We start from the raw sequence: 17,382 nt of genomic DNA, 5'->3' as shown, positions 1-17,382 counted from the left end.
GCTGGCGGGGCCCCGGCGGCGGCTCTCCGCATGCTGCTCCGGGGCTCTGGCCGCGGCCCGCCTGCTGCCTGGGGACGGGCTGCCCGGGGCGGGGAGGGGGCAGGCGGAGGGGCCGCGGCCCCGCGCTGCGCTCCGCGCTCCGCGCTCCCGGCTCCCGGTCCGAATCCAATGGCCGGCAGCACTTACATGATTAACGATTGTTTACAAGGCTCTATTAGTAATGGCCCAGACACACCAAAGGCAGGTGACGTGGAGAGGCGCTGGGTATATAGCTACTACCCCTAAAAGACGATTTGCATTTAAAAAGATAAGGAGAGGGCAGCGACCTGATCACAGCTAAATATTCAAGCCTTTATTGTTTAAGAGCTTCCTCCTTCCATTGCAACCTGGTGCACTTTAACCTCCAATCACAGGTTCAAAGGATGAAATCAAGAGACTTGCAAAAGACAGAGAGGGAGATCTAAGGGCGAGGGTGGGAATATGGGAACCGTGTATCGCGGCCGATCTGTAGGCAGCACTTTAACCAGCTCTTCTCCGTGCTTCGGGTTGAGGGAGAAGGGGCGGAGGAGGAGGGAGTTTTGATTAAAAATCCACTAAGCCATTTTGTCGTAGTTGTTTTAAGCAACTAACCCCACCGCGACGGCAGTAGCTTTTTCTAACGCGCTTCCCACCCGCTCGCTCCCGCTCCCACTCGGTCACGGGCGCTGAAGGAGAGGTAAGAGGAGAAATCCCCCCCTCCGAGGGCGCTGCCTCCTCTCCCCCGCGTGTGCCTGCAGAGCTTCGAGGCCAGGCGCTGCCCACCTTCCCTGTCCCAGCCCGGGCCCCGGTGCCGGGAAGGGACGAGGTCTGGGGGTGCCTTCGCCTAAAACACCCCCTGCATTCGTACCCTCCGCCGGAGCGATGCCGGAGCATCTCTCCGACCGCAGGAGCCTGAGTGCGGGTGAACCCACGGGGGGACTCATCCGCCTCTGCCCACAGCCCGCCACCCCGGGGGGCGATCCCCTCGCTTTAGCGCGGACGAGCCCACGGGAAAACAGGCGACTTGCCCCTCCATGCACACAGGCTTTTTCCCACCACGACGCCTTGGAAACCCGTTGGAAGTGCTGGCCCTGGGAGGGCGGCTCCCGGGCGAGGGACAGCCGCCTCCCCGGGCCCAGTCAGCCCCCTTTGAAGAAGCGACCCCCTCTCGGCTTCCCCCCGCCGCTTTTATGCTTTAACTTTTCACCCTGCGCGGGGACAATGCCAGACAACGTTTGCATATTCGCATCTTTTCCCATGACACAGCGAGGAAACCTTTCACGCGCCGAGGAAAAAAAAAAAAATATGGAGAAACCCCAGGAGCGTCTCCCCGTTTTTGCAGCACGGTTCGCAGGAGCAGCGCTGCACCGGCCGTCCCCGACGGCTCTTCCGGGCGCTTGGGGCGGGGGCGGCTGGGTCCTGCCGGGGCTCCCCCCCGGGCCCCGCGCTTTCCCGGCTCCGCGTGTCCCGGGTCTTTCGTGGGGAGATGCGGGTGGCCGTTTCCTAGAAGTATTTTTCTTTCCCCGTGGGTGGCTGTCTTGTAGACCGAGGAGCGTCTCTCTCTAGGTCACTGAGACGGGGCTTTTTCACTTGAGGGCGGATTTCGGCTCTGCAGAGGCAGATCTCCCAGTCCGCACTCCCTGAAAATCTCCCTCTCCTGCACCCCTCCTTCCACCGGGCCCATTGGTGCAGAGAGTGGGGCTGCCGCGGAGCTATGCTTTAACACGAGTGGGACTCATTCAGCGACGACTCCCAAAATATCGGACTCCCTGGGGGACCGGGCGCTCAAGGGGAGAAAGACGGAGCATCGCTCCTGGGGAAGAGACCACGGGCAGCCCCCTCGGAACCGCCGTGAGTACCCCGGCTGCGAGGACCGGGGTACCCCCACCCTGCACACAGCCGGTAAAGCAGTGCCTGAGCGCCCACACCGTCACTTGTCGTTCGCAGACTGTCGCTGACGGACGCGGTTGCAACCCTACGATAACCGCAGTACAACAGCAGGGATGCGGGGACGCCCGCCAGCCGCCTTCTCCGGACGGGATTTCTTACCCTGTTGCCCATTCCCAACATCACCCTTTACCCCCGCCCCGCCGGTGGGATAACGGGGAGAGGGAGCGGGGCTTGCGGCCCCCAGCGCTCTCTGCCGCAGGAGACTAAAATGTAACTCTGGAAAAGAAACGTTGCGTCCCTTCGGTGTAATCTCCTCTCCCGATAAGCACCGGCACAGCCGATCTATGAGGATGTGAATTTGATGATGCCATAAACGGAGGAAGGGGCCATTAAAATGACAAAACTCTAAACGTTTCATATTAGCACCAAAACCCCGACAAAACCCAGAACCAGCCCGGTTCGGTGTTTAAGGCTCCGTCCACGAATCCCCGGCGGGCAGGTAGCAACGCTTTAGGGTGAGACCCGACGCCAGCCCGAGCTGGCGCGGTTGGGGGCCGGGGAGCCCCAGGGCTCCGGCGGAGAAGCTGGGCAAGGCTCCGAGGCAGCACCGCTCCCGCCGGGCCTCGCAGCGAGCGCACCGGTTCGCTCCTCTCCGCCCCGCTCTGTCCCGGCCCGGCTCTGCCTTTGCCCGTCGGACGGTGATCGCAGCTCCCCCCCGAGCACAGGGAGGACTGGGGAAGCTGGGCCCTGCCAGCTGCCCTCCACCCGGGGCTAGTGGCGATCGGGGGGACACGAGGTCCGCTTCCCCCACAGGGGAAGCTTCCGAAGCATCCTCCGCAGCACAGCCGCCCCCCGCTCCCGGCCCGCCGCAGCGACCTGCCCGGCTGCTGGGGCGGGGGACGCTCTGCTCCCGGGACCCTCTTGTCTTAAAATAAGAGGGACACCGCGCCGCGCACATCCCGACCCTACGTGCCTGGGGGCTGGCCGGGATTCCTTTCCTTGCGACCGGGGCAGGATTTGTCCCCCCTCTCGCCCTTCAGTGTTCGGGGCTTCCCGAGGGGATTGGTGTCTCTCTCAGATGGGTTTCCCCCCTTTTCTCCCTGCGGGCCTGGAAGCGGCGACCAAGGCGGGAGGTTTCCCGAGCCGACCCTTGGCAGCTGCCCGCTCCTTCCCTGCCTCCGTCTCGGGGCTTCCCGCCGGCTCCGGCCGACAACCACAGCACCGGGAGAGAAGCGGGGACCCCGGGACCGGAGCCCGAGGCCGGAGGGCGGGCGAGTCCCTGATCTCTCCCTTTTTGCTCCCTTGTGTTTTTTTTTTTTTTCCTATTTCGTTAGGTCCTGAGGCGGGAAATGCGATTCAACGCCTCTCAAGCTGACAAGTGCCTGATCGGGGCTTCCGTTTTGTTTGCAGGGAAATAATTTTTTTTTTTTTTTCGTTTTTCCACTCCATCCCGATCCCTGTATTTTCACCGAAGGGTTGTTTCACCCGGGGTTCCGGCCCGGGCAGACGCCGGAGTCCCCTCCTTCAGTCCCAGCCTTATTTCTTGAGCTGAAATAATTATTTCCGAGGGGATCTGCCTGCCCCGGGGGAAGTCAGGTCAGCGGCAAAATTGCGTGAGAAACGCCGGGGGCGGGACGCCCCTGCCCGCTGCCTGCTGCCCGCGCTGCCCACCGCCCGCTGCCGGCTCTGGAGCAGACACCTCGCGTCGGAGCCGGCGCTTATCATCGCTTCTGGCCCCGGGACTGGGGCGGGCAGCACAGCCCGGGGACCCCCGTACCGGACCAGAGATCTCCCCGAAAGCCCCGGGAGGTGCCTAGTGCTGCGCAGCCCCCCGCGATCCCTCCTCCACCGACCGCTCTCCCGCCTGCCGGGACCCTTTCCGGAATGAGGATTCACCTTCTTCATTTCTAATAGTTTTCCGCTTTAAAGAATTTAGTTTTCTGATACTTAGAAGAAGCTCGGGCTAGGGGGGGATGTGGGATCCTCCCCTCTCCCCCCACCTTAACGATACGGAACGGGGAGCTTTGTTTGCAAGGTTAAAGAAAAAAAAAATAATAAAATAAAAAAAAAGCGCCTGCTTGAAAGCTCTTTGGTGGCCGAGGAGAGAGAAGGGAAGGAGGAATCGTCTGTTAGTTAGTCCGACCTGTGGAATTTATGACTCCCCCTAAGCACAGACATGATAAGGACTCAGAAAACATCTTGGATCTTTTCAAGCCGGCAGCCCCCGAGGCTTTGATGTAGATTACGTTGCAGAATACTTTTATCGTGGGGTTGATACTCGGCTTGTTTAAGCACATGCCTCTAGGAGCGGGTGAGATGCTAAACGCTCGCTCCCGAGCGGATTCGCGTTGCTGGGAAAGAAGCAGAGCCGAGGAAAGTGGGGGGGTGGGGGGGTGGGGGGGGTGGGAGGGGGAGGTGTGGCACCTTGTGCCAGGTCGGCGCTCCGCCGCGCCGCACCGCACCGGCACCCGCCGCGGGCCGCCCCCGCTGAGCCTCTTAGCACAGGTGCTGTCGGGCCGGAGCTCGCATCGCCCCGGCAGGAGAGAAGGGAGGGGAAAAAAACCCGAATTATGCACCAGAGGCTTCGTGTAGCCACAGGCTGGGTGTCCCCAGCCGCTCGGGTCCAATAGCCAAGAGCCTCCCGGGGAGACACGCGGTGTGTCCTGGGGGGGGGGGGGACACACGAACGACCAAAGGCTGATCCCCTTCGCGCTCCCTGTCCCTGTTTACACGGGGTGGGTGTTGCTTTGCTCCCTTAGAAGTCCCGGGTGCACCTCAACAGAAGCCCCCCCGGGACACCTCTACTGGCCGGTGAAACCCGGCCTTGGCTGGATTTTTAATTTTTTTATTTAAATGCCTTTTTAAAAAAAAAAAAAAAAAAGTTGGCAAGGGGAAGGAGAGCCGCACCAGCGCGGCCCTGCCCGCGGTGCGCGCCCCGGCCGCCGTTCCCGCCTGTGCCCGGACCCTTCTGTCATATCCCGCCTGGGAAGGTCGGGGCCTGATCCGGTCACGGGAGCCGTGACTCACCCGGCAGCGCGCACCCGCGGCGCGGCTCCGACGGCGCGGCCCCGGCGTGCGGCGTGCGGGGGCTGCGGCGGTCCCGCTCCCGGCGAGGGAGCCCAGGGCTCGGCTGTTATCACCCCCTGCCCCCGGAGGACACCCTCCGCCCTCCCTTCTCCCCCTTCCCCGTACGGACGCTCCCCGGAGCACGCAGGGCCGCTGTTATCTTCCCCGGCCCGCAGCCCGGCCCCGGCGGCGCCCGGCGGGGGGGGGGGGGGGGGGACGGACGGGACGTGGTGGAAGCTTTGGTTTCGGCTGTGCAGCGAGGCACAGCCGGGCCGGGCTGGGGAGCCCGAAGCAGAGGTGCCCCTTGGCTCCCCAGCCCTCGCCCAGAGCCACGCTGTTCCTGGGGAAGCTGCCCCGGCCCAGCTGGCGGGACGATGCCAGTAACGTGCGTGTTGACTCCCAAAACAGCAGTTGCCAGCTGCAAAATGGTTTGCACGCATTTGCCACCAGCAAATGTAACCTTGACATGTAACCTTCACCAGGAGGTGATGCACGCCCCGTGGCTGTGTCCTCCCACATGTCTCGGCAGTGCTGGTCCTGCGGCTGTATCCCACCGCCAAGGGCCTTCCATGGCAAGACGCTGTGGGGTGGCTGCCCCATCCCACCGTGGCCCTCAGCCTGTGTCACACGGCAGGCCCAATGCAGCAAACCTGTGCAGTCAGCAAAGGCGGCACAGGGTGGCTCTGGCCCGCGTAGACAGTTTGTTGTTTGTGAGGTCGAAGGTTTCAAAGGCCATAACTCTACAAGTCCCTGCAGGGCCGTGGTGTTTTGTGGATAATATTTCATGGTAGGCGATGTGGGAGTCCAGGGCAGGGAGGTGCCAGGCACTTCCTTGGCCTGGCAGGGAGCAGTCTGAGGTCCCCGCATGGGACCTTGCTTGATTCTGGGACTGTAAGAAGGTTGGAGAAAACTCTTCTTCCTCCTTGGGCAAACCTGTTCCCTCCCAAAACAAACAGAAAAACCTCAGTCCTCTTAGCTCAAGGGGAAATCGGTGGCTGACTGCTCTCCACCACCTCCCATTAGCTCCCAGCTGTCTTCTTCTAGTTCCTGGGAGGGAAGAGGAGTCTCACCTCATTTTTTTTTTTTTTTCTGGTCTGAAAAGAGGTGCCACAAGGAGTGAAAGGTAGGGCCAGGCCCGAATCTCAGGGCCAGGCTCCTGGCTCTGGCCCACACTGCCATCCTCTGGCCGTTCCCGTCGCGGCTCAGCTCCTGGGGACCAGTCCCGGCTCTGCCTGGGTTTAGCCACGCAGCCCCTCTGCACCCAGGTCACCCCCAGCCTGCTTCCCCTGCCGCAGAAGGTTTTTCCAAAGGACATCCCAGTCTACATCAGGTAGGTAGTCACTTCTCCAGAGGAATAGAGATGGGCACCTTCTTCTTTCTCGGGTCTGAAGGGGTGGCACTGTTGGGACTGGAGGGTGGTGATTAGGGGTAACACCCAGGGTTTCTTCGGCTGGAAAATAGTGATATCCCTATGACATAGGCATGGAGGGAGGAGAACCCTAGTGTAGCCAGGAAGAGGCATCGCTGGGCACATACGGGCAGCCACAGCTAAGTGCCACAGCTTAGCTGCAGTGCAGTGGATCACGAGTGGGTGTAGGCAGCGCACGGCAAGAGGGGTGGGTCACTGTCAGGGTCTCCCATGGGTTTCCATCCCAAATAAGCAGTATCTAAATTAACTGAATCCCAGTCCACTCTGCATGTGTCTGCATGGAGGTGGTCACAGAAGCACCACCACTTCTCCATCATGAGCACCTCTCTCCAGAACACACGTCTTCAAAAGCCCTTCTCAGCTGAGATCTGATCCGTACTGTACCCAAGGGCCCCACACTTCTATCAATTTTCCAGCTCAGCCATAAACCCCTAAATTTTAATGTGGCAGTGACCTGTAAGAGAAGATCCCTGACCCGAGCAGCTGTTTTATCTCATCCACAGGAAACAAGTCAGGAAGCATGAACCTGGCTCAGGTCTCAGACAACCTGGCTGGAAGGCATTGTTGTCCCACCTCACCACAGCCCAGCATCAGGATGCTCACCAAGGGTGAGAAGGAGTTGGGCTCAGGTCCCACCTCTTTCTGAAGTGATTTGCAGCCTCCTCAACCACAGGTCTGGGTGGGTCTTTTTGTGCCTCTTTTTAAAGCTGTTTTACTTTGCATGGCCTAATTAATTAGTCATTGATGGGGGCGGGGAAAGAGGCAGCGACTCACTAGTGCCAGCAGCACATTTATCTGGGAAGAAGGAGCCCTGTGCCACTGGGTACTTCATATAGTTCAGTGTCTGTGAGAAAGGGGCTGAGATCTGGTGCGCTCAGCTGCACGGCAAAAGCCCATATTTTCACCCTGCTTTGATTTCTGCACCCCCAAAATATTTCCCAATGGAAGTGCGGACTCTTAAAAATGACATATCTGCAACCAGCTCTGCAGCAAATAGGACCTTGGATTTCTCCATCACGTTTCACATATCTCTATGAACATGTGGACTGAAAGCCACCGCTAGCCTGCACGACACTTCTGCTCTCCTCCGCTGGTTCAACACACGGTTGGTCCCAGCTTCTCCCAGAGGGACTTTAGAGAGCCCATCCCAGATATCCCAAACCTGACAGCGAGACTTGTGTTGGAGAAGCACATCCAGTTTCTCTTGAGCTGGATGGAGAAAGGCCTCCTATTTTTTTAGTCTCCTGCCTGTGAGACAAGTGCACAGTTGTTTGGGGAAATGCACTGAGGGAGGGGGCTGACTGGTTTGCACTGGTACCTGGCTCATCCCGACAGTGCTACGAGGTTTTGGCTGTGGATTCCCTTTGAAGTCCGGCACCACCCCCCCAGCCCTGCTCCCTCGGGTCTGCTGCAGCTCCGGTCCAGACACCGTGGCTGGTCCAGGCCCTTCTGCTGAGCACCAGCCCGGCTCCTTGTCCCCTTTCCTCCACCCGCTCCGGCATCAGGCTGCCGCGGTCGCGGAGCTCCACCTAGTGCCGGCTCCGGCAGCGGGACGGGGACCGCGGCATCCGGGGGCCATCCCGGAGCATCACCCGGGGAGGTCTCCTCCGGACCGGGCTGCAGGTTCCGCGGTGTGCTTTGGAAGGGAACAGGGAAAGAAAATTAGGGCCGATTCCTCAATGCGTCTTGTCTTTCAGTTTTGCTCGTCAAATATTTCTTTCTTGTTCTTTTTTTTTTTTTTTTTTTTTTTCTGCTATTGCTAACAAGGAGCGTGCGGTGTCCTTTGCCGTTCAGCACTTTTAACGGACCTCAACCCCTTCTGTTCCTTTTTTTCCTGGCTTAATGATTACTGAATCTTTGCCAGTCTCTACCTGACTTAGTGCATCTAACTTACATTAATGGCATCTCTGCTGGAGGTCTTCAAACAAGCTTAACTCTCCCCATTCACTACAGGGAGAATTTAGCACTTTCTGCAGAGAACCTGCTCCTGGAGGAACAGATTAGACGTCTGGATCCTAACAAGAGAAAAGTGGGCATTTTCCTTCCAAGAACCACAAAACTGTTCCATAAACAGCACTGGCTGTGGCTCTGCACAAACCTCAGGGATGGACCAGCACCTTGCTAAGTTGTGTTGGAAGCATCCTGGAAAGAAAATGTGCCCCTAAAAGATATTATTTTTCATTGAACACCTCCTTTAGCTTTGTTCCATCTCTCTCTGCTCTCTGGGGAAGCAGATAGATACACAACCACCCACATGTCCAGCCCTTACAGGAGGGTGTTTCTCCACACTGTACTTCCTCACAGGGCACTGTGTTGCCTGAGCTGCTTTTCATGTGTGCACCACGAGGAGTTTGTGTCAGCTCCAAGGTTCTCTACTTGCATTTATATTCCTGAGTCTCAGCTCAATAGCGATGATGGAGCCAGATGACCTATGTTCACTCCTTTTTTAATCTTGTGGAAAAACATTTGACACAACTCCCTGGCATGGGATTCCCATCTGCTCCTCTGTAAGCCAAGTTCACATCTGCTTAGCTTCCAGGGCCAGCCAGGCTTGGATGCAAGCAGTTCAGCGTTAAGGTCCTCTAGCTCTGAAAGTTACAGTGGCCAAAAACTGCCTGCACAAGACACTCAACTCTTGTCTTCCAGCTGGTGCAGGCTGCATGTTAACGGTGCCAACCTGTGACATCTTGTTGCTGAACACTTTGAAATTGTGTTATATGAGTGTGTTAAAACACATATATATACTTTCCAGAAAATGCAATGTTAAAGTTTTATTTCTGTCTTTTTATTTCCAAACTATTCTTCAGTGGTTAAAAAAATCAGTGGTTCATTGTTAATTCACTGATGTTAACAAAAATAAACAATTCGTAATTGCTGTGTTACAACATTATTTATTTTCAGACAATGTCAGTAAAGAGCAGCTCAGTTTATGTGACAGCATATTCTATCCAAACAGTTATTCATTTATAACACTTGCCACTGGCAATCCTAACTGCAGTTAGCATTTTTCAAAATGTAAAAGAGAAGAAAACTATTAACCAATATATTCTCATCTTGATTCGCTGGGATGTAGACAAATGTATCCTGCTAGTCATTATAAAAGCTGTATTTACAAATCCCCAAACATCATAACAAAAATAAGTCTTTTTACCTATATTAAAAAACCATCGAGCCTCTGGTTATTGTCCTGGGAGTCTGGGAGAAAGCTAAAGAGGAGTACTCTTAATTTATTGCAGTGAGCAATACACCCAGTTCAACTTTTGGGAATTGAGAGTGATGATATTACATTCCTAAATTGCTACAGGAGGTAATTTCTTTAAAATTAGACATTTTTATTTGCTATTAAAACACACAAAGCCCAACAAGTGGAATTAGTTATAACTCAGTTGAAGTGAGTCTTCCAGTTGGAGACTGCCACCTGGATTTTCTAGACCAGGGAGGCAGAAGGTCATCTCCAAATCTCACTTCTTGTTTGTTTTAGGTAGAAGGAATCAGTTGCTATAAATGTGTAGCTCTCAGCAGTGAGCGCAGAATGTAGCCTGGATGACCAGAGATGACCTGAGTACCTAAAGCTCAATGAAATGAACTCACCTGAACTGGACACCTATTGGGAACTTCACAGCAATTGAGATGTTCAAGACAAGACAGTTGTACACACTCAGATTTATAGTTCCTTGTAAAAACAAGCTGATTTTCCAACACTCGCTGACATATGGAGATGAAGATGTAAGTAGCATGGAAATCACACCCGTTAGCTCTAGATGCATAGTCCATGCTTGTAAACATTGACTAAAAAAACATGGATTTTCTTGTGTTTGCTTGCAATATGGCAAGAACAGTCTGAATTCAATGCATTGATTAGACACTCTTTACATTAAAAAAAAAAAAAACAAACAGGAAAAGAGATATCCAGTTGTAGAGAGACAGCAAAAAGACGATTGCTTCTCTCCTGTGATAGATGTGTTCGCTGAATTCAAATAAATGAACTGTGTCTTCTCCTCAAAGTAACATAAATATGGACTGGCCCATAAGAAATGTGAATAGAGCACCAGCTGGTAATATTTTCTTTTCTTAGTGGTCATAGCATATATGCTACACGGAGTTTATGAAAATACTGAGATCAAATCTAGAACCCAGATCATTTTTCAACCTGAGAGTCTTCATGCTGGAGTACAGTTGGAAATAGCAGAGATTCCTCATCCCTGCTTACATGTGGTTTAGTTTTGATGCTGGAACTGTGTGTAGAAACATTTTTCTTCATATTCTGGTAAACCTAGAATTGGGAAGAGGAAATAAAAGAAGATATCTTCTGTTATTACTTACAGTATTTGGTAAACTGCTTTTCTCCCTGTGAAGCAGGTAGGTACTCGTAAGGTATAGCCCACTTCCTCTTGAGGGACAATCACCCTCATAGCTGCCCATTACTTCCCACTGACTCCAAAGACAATCCAGACAACTGCCTATGTGAGATGGATCTTATCCAACCAAAAAAGCACTGGACCACAAAGGAGTATTTTTTTTCTAGGTACCGTACTTTGAAGTTGCTCTTCAGTTTGCCTCTACGGTTGGCAGCTTCTCCCAGGCTAAGAGCCTGCAGAGAGGCTCAAGGCTGCAAAGGCAGGAGTCGTTCATAGCTCACCACATCCCAAAAGGTTTGCAAGGACACTGCACTGGGAAAGGGTGTCTATCCAAGAGTGGATACCTAGATAGGAATCAGTAGTTTTGAAAGGAGTTGCTTATCCTCCCTGAGGAAGAGATCACAGTCTGGTAAGGATGGAATATGGCTTCCTCAGATCCTGTTTATTATTTTGACCTTTGAGAATGATAAACGGCCTTACATCTGTGAGGACATGGCAGCACATACTTATAGTGGCCCCCTATGAGATCCTTGGACGGTGGCCTGGGCTCAGCTCCCCTCTCATGGCAGTTATCAGCATCACCAAAGCCAACTGCACTGGCTCCTGCACAAGGGAAGTACATTCCCATGGCACATGCTGAAAGATTTCAGCCTTCTGGAGTCCTGGTGCAGGCAGTGGGAGGAAAGAAATCCTCATCAGGGAGGTCAGGATTCCTTCTGATAGCAGAAAAAACTTCCCCAAACTCTTACACAGATCGCTGGGAAATAGCTCCATAACACAATGGCACAATTGAATAGAAACCAGAAGACTATTTCACAGCTACAAAAAAAGTATATTTTTTTTCTTCTTTCTCTATTTACTTACTGCTCCTTCTGCCTCAGCCAGCTGACAGGCGAGAGAGGAAACCAGCCAAGAAAAAGAGGGTCTTTTTCTGGAGTCAAGGGCCCAACAGGACTGCATCACGTGATAACTGCAGGGGCAAAGAGGTGACACAGAGAACATGTTAGCTTCCATGAAGAAAATGTTAGGAAGACAATTCTTGTCTGGATCTGGGGCTGAACCAGCTCCTTGTGGACTCTGTAGTCTTGAGGACAGTTTTCACAGTGGGTCGTTTTGTGGAATTTGACATCAGAAAAATCTTTTTGAAGTTTAAACACCACCTTAGAGATTTTATAGTTTCATCAGGGACCAGTGCAGTGCCTAGTTGCTAACGTCCCTTGCAAACTTACCTGGTCAACTATTCCCTGGTATTTATAAGCCCCACAGCAATCTTTCTTGGGTGAATCTGTCAGATTCACCTGTACCGTTAATGCCATTACAGTCTCTACAATAAGAGGATGAGAATGGTACTGTGCCATAGCTAGGCACCGAGTCCTTAGGTCATCTGTGAAAATGTCTGCCAGAAGAGCTCAGACAACCTAAAGTCCTTCTCTTTCCTCCATGCTGCAGGTCTCATAGTACCCCACCACCTTCTTTTCTCTTGTCCTCTGTTGTCCTCCTCTAGGCAGTCCACCCAGGCACAGTGGCACAGGCTGAAAATCATGTGCCGAGAGCACAGGAATAGCTCCTGCCAACTCTTCCTTAGCAGGGATCTTCCTCTAAGAGGGTCACTAGCTTCCTGGAACTGAATCAAAACCACTGAAGTTCAATTAAAAAAAAAAAAGTTTAGAGAAAGTCACCAAAGATTTAGCTAATGAATACGGTATAACATAGCTTTTGCAAAATGACAAAGAAAAAGAAGTCTGTGATTTGAGAACTAGAAGTTCCTGGGAAAGGGAGGCACAATTAAATACAGATAATAAATTAGTCCTTTTAAACACACACAACCTTTAGTGTTGATCATTTCTGCTTTAGGACAAAACCTACGTGATCAAGCAGCATTTTTCATAGTTAGAGGAAGATCTCACCTTCTGTGATTTTTTTGAGCGAGGTACAGTGTACAATAAATAAAAGGTCATGCAAACAGTGACCTAGTAAATATAAATTCCCATGCTATGCATCACTCAGGAAATACACTTACACATCTTTTGTAGCATAATATGGTCGGTCCATTTTAAATCCACTTTGTATTAATTTGTAGAAGTTTGTATCAACCTGAATACCAGGGTAGGGATTTACACCTGTGGAAAATATTGGAGAATACGTGTTAATCCAGAAGCTGCCAAAACCAAGCAGTACTCTTTTGTTGTATTACAGAACATACCCAAAGAGAATATTTCCCATAGTAATATTCCATAAGACCAGACATCACTCTTCATTGTGTATGTCCTCTCGAATAAGCTTTCAGGAGCCATCCATTTAACTGGTAAACGAGCCTGTACAGAGAGGAGGAAAGAAGAGCAAGTCATGCTGTGACACAGGCTTTCTAGATGTTTCACTGTACTTCTCACCGCTTGAGTAGGATCAATTCCTGTTTGCTATGTGAAAAGCTGGGCCTCTCTTAGTAGCCCCTTTAAATTTCCTTTATAGAAAGAAATAGGCACTTCTAAGGAGCAAATTCACCTCATCCATTTTAGGTGACTATTTAAGGAGGAGATGAACTCAAGCCTTGGAGGAGCCTTCTTCCCTCCTCTGACTTCCAAAGTGAGTAGCTCAGATGAAGATGTCGACCCTGTATTTCTTCAGATAGCCAGAGGACCTGGTGTACCCCACACATACGCTATTGCCCCTACACTATTATTGTCCATAACGGTACACAATTCCCAGCACTTCCATCAATGGATTTCAGTGTGCTGTAGAAATGACATGGGTATCATCTCATTTACAGTGCTATCACTACCTTGATTTGGTTAATCACAAGGGCAGGAAAAAGTGAGATTTCTGCACTGTCTGTACAGATCTCTATAAAGCTAACAAGGAATTTGAAAATGCAAAGTTTCACTTTCTTGTTTTTTTTTTTATCATTCTTATAATGGTATGAAAAATAGAGAGCTCTCAGGAACTTACGTTGCCCCTGACGATGTAGTTGGAGTCGTTCACTACATCTCTGGCAAGGCCAAAGTCACATATTTTGACCACTTTTCCATGAGTCACTAGTATGTTCCGGGCAGCGAGGTCCCTGTGAATGCACTTAGAAGGAAAGGATGGGTTAACGCTCTGCAGCATCTGGTACCAGTAGGAGTTAACTCCCTTGTCTCACACAGAGCTCTCTGAATTGGCACCTCCTTCCACTCAAACAGTTTGGAGAATGAGCAAGCTGGACAGTCCCTGGGTGCTCGCGGGAAAGGGACAGGGCCAAAGCAGGCAGAAGTGTGCAGCCACTTCTTACTCAGGGTCATGTCTAAAACTGCAAGCCAGCCTTTGCTGTAAAGCCCAAGAAAAAGGTATAGTTCAAGCCTACCACTGTGTGGCTCTGTTCTTCAGTCTGCTTTTCATAGACTGACCTATTTTTACCATCTTTTCTGTCTAAACGATTTGCTACCCTTCACCATACCGATTTGGACTCAAGAAACTCCATTCCTTTGGCAACTTGATAAGAGAAGCAAAGAAGGTCTTCAAAAGTGAGCACATTAAAATCCTCTTCTTCATCCATCTGTCTGCTTGCATACTTAACTTTATCTGTAAAAAATAACCAAAAGTATGTTTTCCATGGGCTTCCTCACTCTGATTAATTCTACTGACTGCTGTAAGGATTTTCACGTGCTCCTACCAAGAACAACATTACAAAGACCATCCATCTTCGCTTCCTTTGCTCAGACACAAAATAAAGAGTATATTGAGTATACTCAAATACTATGTACAGCATGACCAGGAATGTAAGCCTGAGGCCTTAAATGTTGTTGAATCCTTCTCCAGCAAAATTTCTTCCAGACTGACAGAAAGTGGTTTCCTGTGTTACTGAGTCTAGTCTAGTTAGACCAATAATATAAATAAACACAATAATATCAGTTAAAATTACTAGAGAGAACAGCAGCTAAGTTCTTACCTTCCTCAGAATACACCGCAATCCCATTTGATCCAGATGCCACATTCATGTTCTGACTTTGTGCGATTTCAAATTCATCCTCTCTGCACAGAGTTGTATTCACACTGTACTTCAGGCGAGTTCCCTTCCTGGAGTGGGTGACACATTTTCAAAGGTTACTCCCAGTGGATCACATAATCTTCTACACATAAACTGTTTTGCAGTGAAAAAACGTGATCAGTTATTGCCATTAAAAATCTGGGCACAGACATGAGTCTTCTCAAAACTGGAAAGAGAAACAAGAGATTGCCTCTCTTTTGCAATTCAGCATGAAGAACACATTAAATCTCAGCTCCTCCCAAGGCATTGCTTATTAAAGCATGTGGAGGTACATTCTCAAGAATTCAATAATTTCCTCAGTTTAGAGCACAGCTGAGAATGCAGCCTAAAAAGAGACAGTAGCTTCATAAAGTATTAAACTGTTGCTGAATACTTTACCTGGAATTTTGGTCCAAATGGATATTGTGGTAAAAGCTGAAGTTGTGCTGCTTAAAAAGATCCGTCAGTGTCCAGTGAAACTTTTCTCTCTTGCTCCTTAAGTAGTTCAGAAGGTCCCCATAGCAACAGTATTCAAATATCAAGTAGATTGGTCCTGAAATAGTTGGAAATGTAAATGATTCCTGCTATCTATAGCACTCTCCCCATTAAAGCTCTAATGATGCCTCATCTTCTCCCAGGACTAATCTGGATTAAACATCCCAAGCGTCTTCCCTTCCTAGGTAAATAACCTGTACTGACGGGCAGGTAACGTCTACTGACTGTAATTACTGACTGTGACGTCCGTTTGGAAAGTCTGAGTAGCTGATTTTTCCCTGTGGTGCATCTCCCAAGGTGGATTGCAAATCCCTATGAAAGCACAAACATCCTTCCCCATACCAATGGCATTGGGGAGGACAGCACAGGCTATAAAGATGCAACGTATTTTCTAAATCATACATGTTTCAAGCAAAAGATGACCGCTGTTAATTATTTTGATGATGTGAATTGACATCCTTTGTCCTACGCTCCTTCATTTATCTGCACTACCTTGATGCTCTGGAAACATCCTTTTTTTTTTCTATGAAGGCCACCTGAACCCAAGTGTGCTTGCTGAGAGGACCTATAGGAGGGAAAGACCTCGCAAGGGGAAGTATCTGAGTGGAGCACTAGTCAGGCCACTTTCTCAAGAAAGGAAAAACACCTCCCATTTCCGACCAGGCAGGCTCGGAGGAAAGCCATGACAAGCCAGCAGGACCAGAGCAACTGGCCCAGGGAGAGCTCAGAGTGGTCACACATCACCCCTGCAAAGCCTTACACTGGCATCGCCACTTCTGGCTCAGAAAGACTGAATATGAATTTGTGGACATTTCTGCCAGAAGCCCCGTGTCAAGCAAGGTAGGGCACACTGTGAAAAGCCTGTAAAGTCTCTCAGAGGATGGACGTGAAGTCTGGAGAGCCATGTAAAAGCTGCTGAACACAGGACTTGGATAAGGCTTGTATCCCTGCCCTACCCTGCCAGACTGAGCAGGTCTCCCCTGCAGTTGTCCTGCTTACACCATTACACTTGCTGAGTCTTCCCGAAGCCAGTGGCATCCTGTATAGTTTCAAATTGGAATCAGCCTTTCACCTGTTGGAGCAAGGCCAGAGGAGGGCCACAAAGATGATCAGAGGGCTGGAGCACCTCTCCTATGAGGACAGGCTGAGAGAGTTGGGGCTGTTCAGCCTGGAGAAGAGAAGGCTCTGGGGAGACCTTATAGCAGCCTTCCAGTACCTAAAGGGGGCCTACAGGAAAGATGGGGAGGGACTCTTTATCAGGGAGTGGAGTGATAGGACTAGGTGTAACAGTTTTAAACTGAAAGAGGGTAGATTTAGATTAGATATTGGGAAGAAATTCTTTACTGTGAGGGTGGTGAGACACTGGAACAGGTTGCCCAGGGGAGTTGTCATGGCCCCATCCCTGGAGGTGTTCAAGACCAGGTTGGATGGGGCTTTGAGCAACCTGGTCTAGGGGGAGGTGTCTCTGCAGGGGGTTGGAACTAGATGATCTTTAAGGTCTCTTCCAACTCTAACCATTCTATGATTCTATGAAATCAGCTAAAACCACCACCAACAATCTATTTCTCTGCTTTCCTCTTATGCCTCAAATGTCTTTGCATGACAATATTGCTGTTGATGCAAACTGGGGAAACACGAGTTAATGGTTATCTTTGGTCTTTCTGACCTAATAAATCTCTGCAGCAGAAAATCTGTCAAGTTTTTCAGTGGCAGCTGTTACAGTTCATGATATGGGCAAGCACTGGGTAAACCCTGCCCTTTCCCCAAGGTGATCTGTTTTTTAGCCTTTCTCAACCCGCACTTGTTCACTGATGGACTGGCCAGAGAGGGAGTTCTTGGGACAGGAATATCCACGTATGTTGCTTCAATTATATCACAAATCACACAATAATTAATTAGCAATTAATCTTAGTCCCTCTTTCCTTAGTTCTTTCTATCTTCAGTTTATTTTTACATTCAGTCCTTTAAAAAGTTGTCTCTTTTTTCATTATTCACTTTGCTCCTCTTTCTTTTTGTGTCCCCTCCACCCCTGCTCTTTTTTCAGTTTATTTTCTTTCCTATCTGGGCTTTAGCCATTTTCCCCTGTCTTTCTCCAACCTCACTGTTTGGTAAGCCACATGATT

General features: G+C 50.7%; 1 protein-coding gene across 1 annotated transcript in view; it reads right to left on the bottom strand.

Annotated features, from left to right (window-relative positions):
• Positions 1-10,541: 10,541 nt before the first annotated feature.
• Positions 10,542-17,382, bottom strand: part of FLT3 (fms related receptor tyrosine kinase 3) — a gene marked incomplete at both ends in the record, with an annotated part of 41,827 nt that continues 34,986 nt past the window's right edge. The window contains 8 exons of the mRNA XM_082487797.1: positions 10,542-10,676; positions 11,626-11,731; positions 12,782-12,881; positions 12,965-13,076; positions 13,708-13,830; positions 14,195-14,319; positions 14,687-14,814; positions 15,164-15,317. Coding sequence (XP_082343923.1) covers positions 10,542-10,676; positions 11,626-11,731; positions 12,782-12,881; positions 12,965-13,076; positions 13,708-13,830; positions 14,195-14,319; positions 14,687-14,814; positions 15,164-15,317 — 983 coding nt within the window. The remainder of the gene's footprint in view (positions 10,677-11,625; positions 11,732-12,781; positions 12,882-12,964; positions 13,077-13,707; positions 13,831-14,194; positions 14,320-14,686; positions 14,815-15,163; positions 15,318-17,382) is intronic.

This window comes from Vanellus vanellus (genome assembly GCF_965231255.1).
Source record: "Vanellus vanellus genome assembly, chromosome: 1".
NCBI classification, from domain to species: Eukaryota; Metazoa; Chordata; class Aves; order Charadriiformes; family Charadriidae; genus Vanellus; species Vanellus vanellus.
Note: the sequence above shows the minus strand (reverse complement) of the source record. Positions and strands in the feature narration are given on the sequence as shown.